At 35.9% G+C, this 12905-nt stretch overlaps 1 protein-coding gene across 3 annotated transcripts in view; it reads right to left on the reverse strand.

The window, feature by feature from the left end:
• The window catches only part of ANKRD31 (ankyrin repeat domain 31), a 64732-nt gene that overhangs the window by 3942 nt on the left and 47885 nt on the right, over positions 1-12905 (reverse strand). For 2 of the 3 annotated variants that reach the window (XM_032095471.1, XM_032095472.1), the window contains 2 exons: positions 12285-12425; positions 11602-11698 (listed from right to left, as the gene is read on the reverse strand). The exons of the other annotated variant lie outside the window; for it this stretch is intronic. In XM_032095471.1, coding sequence (XP_031951362.1) covers positions 11602-11698; positions 12285-12425 — 238 coding nt within the window. The remainder of the gene's footprint in view (positions 1-11601; positions 11699-12284; positions 12426-12905) is intronic. 3 annotated transcript variants of the gene reach the window in all.

The raw sequence follows: 12905 nt of genomic DNA on the forward strand, positions 1-12905 counted from the left end.
TTTGGTCCCCATGTTTCTTCCTCTGACACAGATGATTAATGGCCTTTGCATTTTACTTTCTCAAGTCTTTCTCCCCTTTCTCTCTCCTTTTGCTATTATATTTAATCTTCTGATACCCACTTTGATGTTTTCTTCCTGCATTTTGCTGACTGTTAAGTCTTATCCCCTTAAAAAAGACTGGCAGTTTAGAGGCTCTAAGCAGCCAAGAAAGGTTCCTATACTGTTATCCAAAACTCAGTACCTCGGGTACAAAGCAAACTTAGTAAATTTAGACACACAGGCAGGGTCTTTCTCTGCTTTCCTAACCTTGCTGTCCTATTCTGTCAGTTTTCTGTAATCTTCATGAACTGTAAGATAAAGTATCAATATCAGAATGAGCTTTTTTTCCAATAAATATGGGGAAAACACATGTGTCTCTTGGTAGTTTTTCCATCCTACTTATCAACATCTCTTCTGTCTTTGAAGGCATCTATTTTAGTCTTATAGTTTTGAAACCACTCCGAACATTTTCAACTTCTGTTTCCATCTTGTTGCATCTCTACCAGACCTTGTCTGCCATGGCTGCTAAGAATCTGAAAATTGTATTTAAGGAGAATTCCCATTAATGGTGCAACTACTGAGTGTCTAAAGGTTGCATAAAGGTTAGTCAGTGAAGATAAGATTGCCACGTCAGAGCAGAGTCACTATTTTCTCATCATTAAAATAGCTCCTGAAAGATCAGGTCTTAAAAATCCCACCAGTATCTACCTTATTTTTCCCAAGCAAGAAAGTACTAGGGCTATCCAAAAACACAGTTAAGCATTTTATAACTATTTTACTGGTGCAAATTATCTGTAAAAGAATTTAAATGCTCTTGTAGTTTAGGCAACATGTTTGAGTAAATTTACAGGCATCAGTAAATCCAGTTTAAATACTTCTGTAAAACAGGTAATGATTATTATCAGATCTGATGGAAAGATGAACTGATATGCAATATCTGGCAAAGTCACAGGATATTTCATTCTTCTGACTCAAAAGGATCTGGTTCAGCACAGCTAGTCTAGACACGGGCTACAGATGCGTAAGCAAAGAGAAGATCTAAGAACAACACACTTGAAGGTGACAGCATTTGATCTAGGGTGCCAGAGAGAGGTATTAATAGAACAAAAATCTGTCTTAAGTGCTTTCAAGTTTCTTGGGCCTTATCCACACTCCCCTCAAGAACTTAGAAAAGACCTGTCACAATCCAGGAGTTCCAATATGCATTGCCAATTCCAGCCAAGAAAGGCCTCAGAAATGACAGCCAGCACTTCACGTAAACAACATTTTTGGGCCATCTGAATCTTTAAAAAAAGGCTGCTACTGAATTGAGGCAATAATTCTGCCCACGCTGGTGATAATTTTGAAAATAACTTTTTTTTTAGATTAAGTGTTCCCATTACCTATTACACTGAACCTGGACATTAGGACCCGGATTAACACCTGAAATTTACTAACTAAGGTGAAAAGCTTATCAGAGCAGTTCAACATGGTACTGGTTTATTATATTCTACAATTATTAAGGATGAAGAAGAAATCTCAATTAGAGGAATATGAGCTTTAGGCCAGTTTAGCCTGAAACTAAAGCTTTCCTATGCCTTATTTCCCTTTAACCCAGATATGTAGTGGCCTGGTATATAGCTCTTTTTTTCCCCTAAGATTAGAATATATCAATGGTTCCTGTTACAGACACATCAATAACTTATTTTACTCAATATTTTACTGAGGCTTGAGTGAAATCAAGTAACTGCCTTTTGTGTTCTTCAGGGTTTTTTTTAATTTGTATTCATAACTTATCAAATGGAAAGAAAAGTTGATCGAGACCTGGTATTTTGGAAAGAGATGTGTGTGGACAGATTGCCATTGTAAGACCAGAACTTTCTCTGACAAAATACAATGTTTTCCCAGTAATTTAATAGTTTTTCCCCTTTAAATGCATTCACTTTTCTTCTGGTATCCCCACAGTTCTTGATTCACTTCCCATGATATAGATGTCAATTCTTTTTTTCTCTTGTAAATGCTGGAGTCCAAGGTCTCTGTCCTTACAAACCAATCAGTAAGGAGTCATCTTTTTCTAATGATCAGATTAACCATGTCGGTCAGACACCTAAAGTTACGGTGGTGTCCACCCACTACAGGATACGGGCCAGCAGAGATTTTGGCTAATTGCACTGTGATCCTTTGTGTCCATCTCCATCCCAATGTTAAAAGTACCTTTTCCCCAAGAATTAATCTATCAAGAGACCTAAATTATGCACACTGCATTTTTTGCATTGGTAATTATGAACCTTTGAAAAAAAAATCAAAGGTTATTTATAGCATCGTTATAATAAATAAATCATTTCAGTTCAGAAGCTCCTTAATGGACTATAATGACCAGATAATTCATAGAACAGCTATAACAGTGCCAGAAAGACATAGAGCATCTCCTGATAGTACCTTAGCCTATGTTTTTTTCCTTTACATACCAGGTATGACTCACCATGGATGATCTATAGGTTCAGTTCATCATCTGCCTATAACGGAAATTTTTATAGCAGTAATGTGGAATTTAATTCATACTTTCACAATTCATCATCCTATTCCACTGCTTCTAGATAAAACACTATATTTGAGAAAGAAACATTTCTTTCTCCACTCAAGGGATAGTATTCCTCAGAAATTCATGTTTTCTTTTTGTCCTCCAGTGAGATTGGCAAAACCAATGTCATAAAGCAGAAAAAAATACTAGGTGTTTAGAATCATTCTTCTTTCAAAGTATTCCGTAACAGTGGCCTTTCTTGTTGCACTGTGTCTGCATGGGAAAAGGACTTGCAGGTATGATTAAAGACCAAGTATTCATGACTTTTATTCTAAAGCATCAGTTTCAAGGTTTACGCTGAAATCTCAAATTACTTTATGTTTTATGTGGTAGAAAGTATGATTCTCACAAAAGCACCCAAAGATGTTATACTTTTTCAAGAGACACAGTTAATAGCTCATCTGTTTCTAAATGACTGAAAAATGTATAACAAATATTATTTATAGCTTTCTTTAAAGCATTGTCCAGATAAGTGAAATGAATATATTATTTTCCATTAACCTTCTGCCTATATCATGATCTTATACTATAACTGTTTTTCGTCTTCTCCTACATATCCTGGAGTATATGGCTGTTCCACAGTACCAAATACTTAGTATGTGACACATTCTGAATGATTATTTTTCATGGACCTTGGATTGGTGTATCAAGATATTGTTAGGTTATTCATTTAACAATGGTGGCAAAGTCAAGTCCGCCAAGGTACTGTAGAAATCCAGCAACGTTTCAATAGCTGTCTCAGAGAAACAAAATAACAATTTAAATCTTAGTAGCTCTTCTTTGATATAGATGTAACATGATTTCTTCCCCAGAATGTGAAAAAGGTATAATTGACATACATGCCAATACTGAGAACTGTGTACACCCTCCCATAATATAATCTATGTTCAAGACTGAATTTATAAAGAAATAAAATAAAATAAGTACTTCTAAAATGAAACAAAATGGCTGGTCCCATTTTTCTCACAAAAAATATTTTTACACAGCTATCCAGATGACCTTTCAGTTTCTCAGTTAAGTCAATCACCCTATTTAAATATCAAATTACCGAGTTTAAGCTCAACATCAACAAAGGTGTATACTAGTATCCTTTCTTAAAAGGTACAAAGATCGCATGAAAAATAATTGTAGGAGACTATGTTTTAGTATGACTAGAAGGGTGTAGGTTCCCAGCATATGATTCTTTCTTTTTAACTTATTATGTTATTGTTGTAGAGTTGATTATATAATGATTCACTTGTATACTCACTTGAAAAGAAAATGGTTCTCTAAAATTTTTTCTAGTCATTTTAGAAAACCTGAACTTAATGTGCCAAGATAGTACATAAGAACTTCCAGGTCCAAACTTGGGTAATAAAAGCCAGAACACTTTAAAATTCTTGCAGTTTATAGCAGACTGAAATGCAGATTGGAAGAACCAGAAGACAAGTAATAAATCAAGTTTCAGTTCAGGTCAGAACAGCCATTTGAAAAACCAACCTCTCCTGTTTTTCATGCACTGGCAAAATCTACAGTGGCTGTGATTCATTTGTTGAGTTTTACGTACAACCTCAGAACAACTTCTAGAGCCTTCTCCTACACTATAATCATGTGCTGTTTGAAAGACTGAATTGTTTTGTTTAAAAGCTTTGTCCTAACTTTGTTAAAAGTGATTCCTGAAAGAAAACAAGATAAAAGTGTGATAAAAATCTGAACACTTCCCAAGGTAAAATCATCAGGTAATCTCCTAAATACTTTCACCTCAGATTACCAATGTGGTGTCAAAATAGTCTGTTTTCTCTGTTTAAAGCAAAGCAGCAGGTGAAGCCAATGCCTCTTGAAGCTTGATGTGTATCACACTGCCTTGCATTTATTGCTTTCCTAAGGAAGACAAGAAAAGATGTGTTCTGGGAAGATTATCTACAACATTTCTGTTTGCCTCAGTCTTTTCGCAGTCTCCATGGGACCACCAAAGCAGATGAAAATGTTATAGTGCACCTGATGAATTAAGAAGATGGGTCAGTTATCAAAGGATTTTTTTACAACTTGTTTCACAATGTTAAACGGCCAGAAAGTCAATGTTCAAAGCACTCAACTAGCAGTCAGTTTCAGTACTCTTAGCTGGATTTAGGGGAACACAGTTTCTGTATCAAACAAAAAGGAACAATGGTTACAAGTTTTAACAAGCAAGTTTCCAACTAGATATATGGGGGAAAATTCATCAAGAGCATGGTTAAGCATAGGAATACCCATGCCTGAAAATAAGCAGAATTTGACTGGACAAGGCATTGAGAAACCTTATCTAACTTGGAAACTGGTCCTACTTTGAACAGAAGGCTGGACTAAAGACCTCCAAAGGTCCCACTGAACCTATGTTAGCCCATGATTCTGCGCAATCACATTATCATCTGTTTTCTTCTGAAGTGATTTTCCAGTTTCAGAAGAACCTGGTTTACAGGTAAGAAATACAGACATTAAATACTTAGAATTGGCTTCCATGATATGCAGTCCCTAATAGTCGTTTCTTCCTCCACCCCCTCCACCTCCCCACAATTTTTGGCCCTCTGAAATGTGATTTTTGTTTGACTCTTGCTGGCCACATACCTCAAGTCTGAATCAGTCATGTGACATTCTACCTTCTACCCTGCTAATAGTCAAATAACAGCAGGTAGAGGATTTTGGAAAGCAAGAGGAAGGAAGCCTATACCTCAGCCATGGTATGCAGTTACTGGAAAATACAGCTTTGTAAATTCTGCAGACAGAACTGTGTACTTTGCAAAGTATGTCAGTACATAAAGCAAATGCCTGGAACTTTACAGTATTGGAAAGTACTTTCAAGTATTTTGTCTGTAAGCCATAAAGAAGAGAAAACATTTTAATAGTTGCATCTTGAAATACCCCAGAGACTGAAAAATATTACAGATAGACATTTTTGTCTACAGTCTCACTTTTCTTCCGAAGTACACAATACAAAGAATATATACTTCATCTCCTTGTCTTTCAGAGTCACATAAATGGGGACATAGTGTAGTTGGTGAATATTCTACTACAAGTAAGGAGGAGAAAATATATATTAGATGTCAGGGTTTTATTTTTGTTTGTATGTGGTTTGTCCACTGGGGGTTTTTAAATATTTCAAGTACTTTTCTTTCACATTACTGTTGCCATTATTGATGGTATGATAAGATACTACTTCAATAATACCCAGTCCAAAAAATTCACATATACAGAGTCAAGCTCCTTAAACCATGCCATTTTCCCTAGAAATAATAAACTTGAGGTTCTCAGTTTACATCTTGACTTTTCAACCACTAATGTTATTCATCATTTTTTCCAGCTTTCCTCCAAAAACATGAAGATGAGAATAGTAAAGTTTTCTAGTGAACATAGTTTCTGACATAATTGTCTAAGCCTAACCAGAACTCGGGGTTCTGATGTGGAGTACACTACAGCACAAAATATATCCTTGTACAATGGGCTAGATTTGTCGTTTGGACTATGTTACAAAGTATCTTTGATGGTTCAAATATGCATATGAGATCCCTGTCCTGAAAAGTTTACAATTTAAAGTATAATGGAAGACTGTTGCAAATATGCACCTGCAGTTTTTTCTAGCAGCTTAATTTTACGCTTGTCTAGGATGGTACTGACATACGTAACAGCTAAGTTTCATTTTACTGGAATGATTCACATGGATTTAAATATTCTCCTGTTAAGTCAGCCATTTCAACATCACAACTTGTACTGGTGCACAGTACAGGTAGACTGACTAGCAAAAACCCTGAAATTAATTACTTTTCTATCATTTTCCAGGACTAGTAAACCACACAAAGTAAACTAGTTTAAAGCCAATTTACACAGTTGAGCTTTACATTCAGATTTTATTTAGCACAAAGTAAAACAGCAATGGCATTGTGTATGTGTCCAGTTCTCTGGAAACAGAACTAGAGGGCAAACCAATGCAGCAAATCCATCAATGGGTTATGGGCCTTCTCATAGCACTTGCAAAATTTCATTTAAGAAACTTAATGAAACACTAACCCTGAGACATTTGCTTGCAAAGGAATTTCCTTCTGAAATAGGAGTTTGCTTTTTACAGTTTATTTTTAAAAATTTGGTCAGACTGTGAAACTTGAGGCGCTTCTCCTCAGACCTGTATGCCAAAGATTTGAGATCCACAAGGCAGAGATGCCAAAACTGAGATGGTGATTAAGTTTTTTATGTATTATACTGCGTGTTCAGCAGCTTTTTTTCTTCAATTGACAGAGTAATTATAGTAGGTATGAACAAAAACTTATGTATGGAACAACATTCCTGTAAATTTCCAATTTATTAATTTTTATTATAATATATATCTTTAATTTTGCATTATCTCCACTGTCTGTTAATGGTTAGTTTTGCTGCAATATTTCTCTACACTCTTGCTGTAACTTTTCCATTTAGGACTGAGCACGCAGATGGTAGGATGGCAAAGACCATACATGCTACAAAACCATTATTTTGTGGCCATATTTTCTGAAATACGGCTACTAGCCAAACTAGTAGCAATACTGCAGAAAATATCAATGTGGCTGTTCATTTGTTCAGCAGAGAAACATAACTCCTATAAGCCATAACCTTTGTTACTGTTCAATTCATATCAAAGAGCAGTTCATCCTGGGTTTTTTGATATAAGTAAATGTGAAAGCAATCTACTACATAATCTATTTTTTGTAACTTCGAAGACCACCTTCCTCCAAATATTCTGCCCTGTCATTAAAGATACTAAGCCTGTTTGCTTCTATTGAAGAAAAAAAAAAAAAAAAAAGTGGGACAACAAAGCATTTTCTGCAGAGGTTTCTCAGCTTAATTCTTTGCAAAGTAGTTGTTGGGCCAGTGTACAGAAGCATTAAGAATTACTTAAAAGTGTGGATGCACTTTCAGTTTACGATGACCGACAAAGATTAGATTCACTTCTGTCTTACTGCCTCCCACAGCAGACCTGGTTTGGCACTGATACCCATGCCAGTGCAGTGTTATCTGGCACTGGGGTTTGAGCTGGTCACTCTGACTTTGCACTGTGGTCAGTCAGGGTTGTCCCTTTGTAGTGTAATCACAGGTGGTAGAAGCAAAAATACCAAATCAAGTGCAATAGACACTATTCAAATCATATAAATATTATAGATAGGGTTGAATGAGCAATCAATGTAAAAATGCAATTCTGAAAACACAAAGTTACAAGCTTGGTCAATTACACAAAGGTGAGAGCATCTTCAGGAGTATTTCCACATCACCCTTTAAATTAGATTACATGAGATTATTTAGCAATGGTTATGTATCATATTTCTCCATCTAAATTCAGAAGACATTTCTCTATGCTATTATTTTTTTGAGACATTTAACTGAGTACTCAAAATTACATGAAGTTATTTTGTTAACTACATCAAAATAGCAAAATGTTTCTAATTTGGACACAGGAGAGTCGACCATACTGAGCTCTGAAAAACGTTGCTATTGGGTCATTTAGATCAATCCAAACCCTCAGCAGCATCATCATTTTTCCCCAGTACTCTTTCCCTCCCACACACAAATCAATTCCATGCCACCTACTTTCCTTTTTCCTTTCTTATCTGTTTCATAGCCCTTGCATCCACCATTAGGTTTTTTAGACTGCTAAAAAACCACTTACTCATAAATTCCCTGGCAACAGCTGCTTCTCCTGCAGCACACACCTCTCACAACTTGTGTTTGTGGCAAGGATGGAGTGTTTGGCTGCATATTGCTCAGGTCAAAGCTCCTAAGAGGCTGAGCAATGGAGCCGCTACCAGGACTCTGATAGTGCTGGGGTCCCTTGTGATAAAATTCTTTCCTGAGAGCATGAAAAGATACTTTTGTTCAAGAACAAAAAGTGTCACTGAACACTGAGGATTCAATGCACAGAGAGCTATGCTTTTTATTTTTCTTAATTCGTTTCTCTATATTTTCACTTAGCCTTACACCAGCTAACACTTTTAAGGGCAGACTCGACTTAGCTCCTTTACCAGCCCAGCAGTTGCTGCTGTAAGATGATTGGGGCTTTCTTTTTTTTAAATCTGTATCTTCCTTGGCAAAATTACACTAGACACCACAAAACTCTCAGTTGAAAAGTAGCCTACTAAATGTATGTGTTTCATTGGTTGCCTTATGGAAAACAGAAACATACCATATCACATATTATCACACAACTTTCTTACTTGCTTTCAAGCATTCCTACAGAGTTCAGTTGATCATTTTATACTCCAGACATGAAATAACACTAGCATAAACCTTCCAAAACAGCTTACGGTTCAGCCATTAATAAATTGTTTGGATTCCCTTAAAAACACTCTTCTTCCATACAGCTTTGGGACCTTTCACAAACTAAAGGTGAACACGAGCTGTTTTAATCTTTACAGGTGGCTAATGGTTATTAAAGGCAGTAACGGATTGCATCAGCACAAGAATTGGACTAGTCATGCTGTTTTCCAAAGACTGTCTTTCTGAAATAGCAATCTGCAAAATGAATGTGCATATCACACTTACTGTAACAACTGAATAAGCTTTTCTTTTAAGCCACTTTCCTGGAATTTCAATGTGAAGTATCTAACTCCAACATTTGATCTGCAACTTACATCTGTTCTTCAGCCGACATTTGCTTCTGAATCCTTGTTACTCTTGGTCATTTTTAGAAAACAGCATGTCATCATTACAAGTATCAGAAAGTTCAGAGAAATTCTAAGCCGTATAATAACTGTTTCTTCTGTTCTTCTATATACAGATAATCTAAAAATACTGCTTATTTGCTTAATGTTTAGTTTTCACTCAGGCTTAAATACAGTAATTCTTGCTTTCTGCTAGCATGATCCTAGAAGAGACTAAAGACTCAGACTCAAATAAGGGACATACACTGAAATTTAGTTAGGATTTAGATGACCAATTCCAATATTGCAATCTCTAATGCTTCTATTAAATAACTGCATTGGTCTGGGACTGCTTTACTTCATGGGCTCTTCAAGTTTTTTGTACTAACACCCCTAAGGTAGCTAGAAGTCTGATGCTTTATAAACCTTATTAATCTCAACCAAGCTGAAAAACTGGATAATTTCTTATGTTGGCCTCCACAGAACAGTAACTCTTCTCATCTTGACATGTGGCCTTGATTTGTAGAGGTTCCTGGGACATGCTTCCTAAACTGGGCTGTACAAAAAGTTCATTGGTAGCTGCTTCTTTCTATTACAAGATGGCTAGACGCAGCCACTACATATATAATTTTCTTCCCACTTCTCTATGCTCTTCATACAGCAGCTCAATGAACACTGGACCAAGGTATGGGAAGCTACAAGGAGAGTGAGGGAGGAGTATTTAAAGTAATAGCATTCTCCTCCAAAATTGCTCAAGGCCCCAGTCTTCTTTTTTAACAATGCTCTGGGAGGCACAGAAAAAAAATTAATTCCTTAATACAGTAAGAACAAAAGAAGTTTCATTCTCTAAAAAGCAGAAAAAAATTCTACTGTATCATACACACAGATTCTAAGCATATTAGGAAGATAAAAGAGTGCCTGGGAATATCTCCAGGCAAGCAGTACAGAATAGTTCATATCCATACCAGCAAACTTTTGTCTGCTTTTGAACAGGCTGGCTGCAGGCAAAGTACCTGTTGGAAAGAGTACTTGGAACAAGGTAACTCAGGAACAGAGTGCTTAGAAACTATCTGAGGGTTGCCCAATGACCAGCCAGAACTGTACTCACAAAACAACAGGTTAATCCTCTTCTAAAGCAATTTAAGGTACTGTTTAATGTCCTACATATCCATGTAGTATCGGAAACGGAACTGAAACTGGGAACACTTTGACTTTCCCTCTCTCAACTTCTCACCTAAGACTAATGGCTAGGCAGTGGTTATTGTCATCTTAAATTACACGTTGCAAAAAATCCTCCTTAAATACTCTTTTCCACATGACCCTGGACTACTTGGGAAAAACACTTACTGATCTTCAGGCTGATTTTTGTTTGTCAGGAGTAGGTTTTGAATAAATTGATTTCTCTGTTCTACAAGTTACAATGGTTATCATACATTTTTCAGAATACAAATAATTCAGAAGAACTAGTGAAATTTTCAAAGGCCTATTAAAAAGTTAGGGAACTAAATCCCGTCTTAAGTCACTTATACCTGGTACAAACTGAAGTTACTGAGGCAAGGCAAAATAAACTCATCATCTGGATGCTCTTAGCCAGAAGCAAATACCAGTAGAACATGGTAGTTTGATTATCAAGTTAGTCCTCTTGAACTATTATCTTTTATTTTACTTTCAGTATGTTAACAACAGACCGACCCTGGTATCTCAGTTCACATGAATTGCAGCGTCTCACCAAATCAACAGAACCAATCCCAAAAGCGCTAAAAGCTTTATGGACTCCAAGTACAACTGGCTGTCAAGGGGACTTGTGTTTCCCTGAGAACACACTGCTTATCAAAATTGGACTGAAGTTCTAAAGTCTGAACAAATTGTTCAGTGTCATTTTGTCATATCAATGCACTTTGTTTCTTTTCACTATTTATTTTTAGAGAATAAAATATCCTCCTAATTATTAGCGTTGCGTGGGCATACTGGCATTTTCCACCACACAGGTAAATTCAGTATGATTTGAAGATGTGTATGAGATTAAAGTTTATGCTAGTGTATCTGAGTTTGCAATAGAATAAAAAATATTAAAATAGCTTACTAGAAACTTCACTTTATAGTAAATATTTTAATATAAAGCGTTACATAAAAATTTTTTACATAGCAACCAACTAATCAGTAACTATTCTCTTCACACAACAAATTTATGGAAGAAGTGTACATTTCTAGATTTCATGTACAAGTTCTGGCACTATTTACATTTCAAGATCAAGATCTGTGATAACCATATACTGCAGAAAAAAAATCAGAAAGCAATACAGGAATTTGGGGCTTTAAGTTCTTTAGAAATCACTTTCTGCTGCTTTTGGTCATGGAGAATATTAGATTTTAAGTGGTACATACCCACAGGCTTTCCTTCCTGCGTTGGTAACTCCAGGTCACTGGAATCTGATACTTCATCAACACTAAATTTTGACAATTCTGTCCCAAGATACGTAACCTGTACAAAGAAATCTAGATGGATAACTGATTGTTTTAACTAGTATTTTTGGAGAGGTTTTTTTGCTAGTCGTAAAAACTTTACTTTTCTTATAAAACTGAGTTTATGCACTTATAAGTCTAATTTGCATCTGTCAAGATCAAGGAGAAAATATGCTAATTTGAATTCTAAATGAAAAAAAACCACAAGCACAATACAGCCCATCTGCAAAGCCCTTTAAACTCTGCCAGTGTTTTTGCAACAGTCGTGCATGACACCCTGGTATTTCAATAAGTTTGCTCCTTTTTATTCCAACTATCTTTCAGCTTTTTCTATCAATCCTTATCATCTTTAAAGCTACTCTTTCAAGTCCCTGCTAGTTTACAGTGTGAGCATTCCACATCCTTTCAACACTCATGACTAGTTCATCACTGTACAGCTACAGCTATGTAGCTCTTTCTTTGCTGTTCATTCATTATGAGTTAGAAGACATTTAAAATTTAGGCTTGCACCCTCTTCTGCTTTAAGAACAGTAAGGAGATCTAGACTAGTGAATCTTGTTATAGCCATTCATTATTGTGAACTTTGGGAATCAAATCAGGCATACCTTATTCCACACATACTTCCACGTCACAGAAATATCACTTCCTAGTATATCTTTAATCCACTGAACTGGATTCTGCAGTATTTGTCCCTTACTGGTTCTGATCTTGCCATTCTTTAAGAGTGTAGCTTTATAACTAAATTCCTAAAAAATGAGTAAGAAATAATTTCAATTCATAAATTAATAAATATGGAATAAAATCCTTGAAACATGAAAAATTACGAAGAACAATATAGCTGAAAATTGCAGCTAATTCTGTTTTTCTCTGAAAAAAGGTTAAGTAATCTAATGCCACTATCAAAAACTGTGTAAAATAAGATGATTTATTCCACCGTAACAAGATGCTTTAGCCAATCAGAGGACAAATCTTCCTGTGCATGTTTGTCAGAACTGTATTTGTATCTTAGTTCCTCTTATACATAAGGCTTTGAATTCATTTGCAATAGTGAACTCAGGCACTTACACAAGGCAAGTCTGTGCAACAAGAAACTGCAACAGGAGGTACGTGTATGTCAGAGTGAAGTTTCAGCAACCATTCAAACATGAAACATTTGCACAAAAATTTCACTTATATCAGGGGATATCACTTACATGTTTTAGGAGGAACCTGACAGCCCCACCTTA

Source organism: Corvus moneduloides, chromosome Z (assembly GCF_009650955.1).
Source record: "Corvus moneduloides isolate bCorMon1 chromosome Z, bCorMon1.pri, whole genome shotgun sequence".
Taxonomy (NCBI): Eukaryota; Metazoa; Chordata; class Aves; order Passeriformes; family Corvidae; genus Corvus; species Corvus moneduloides.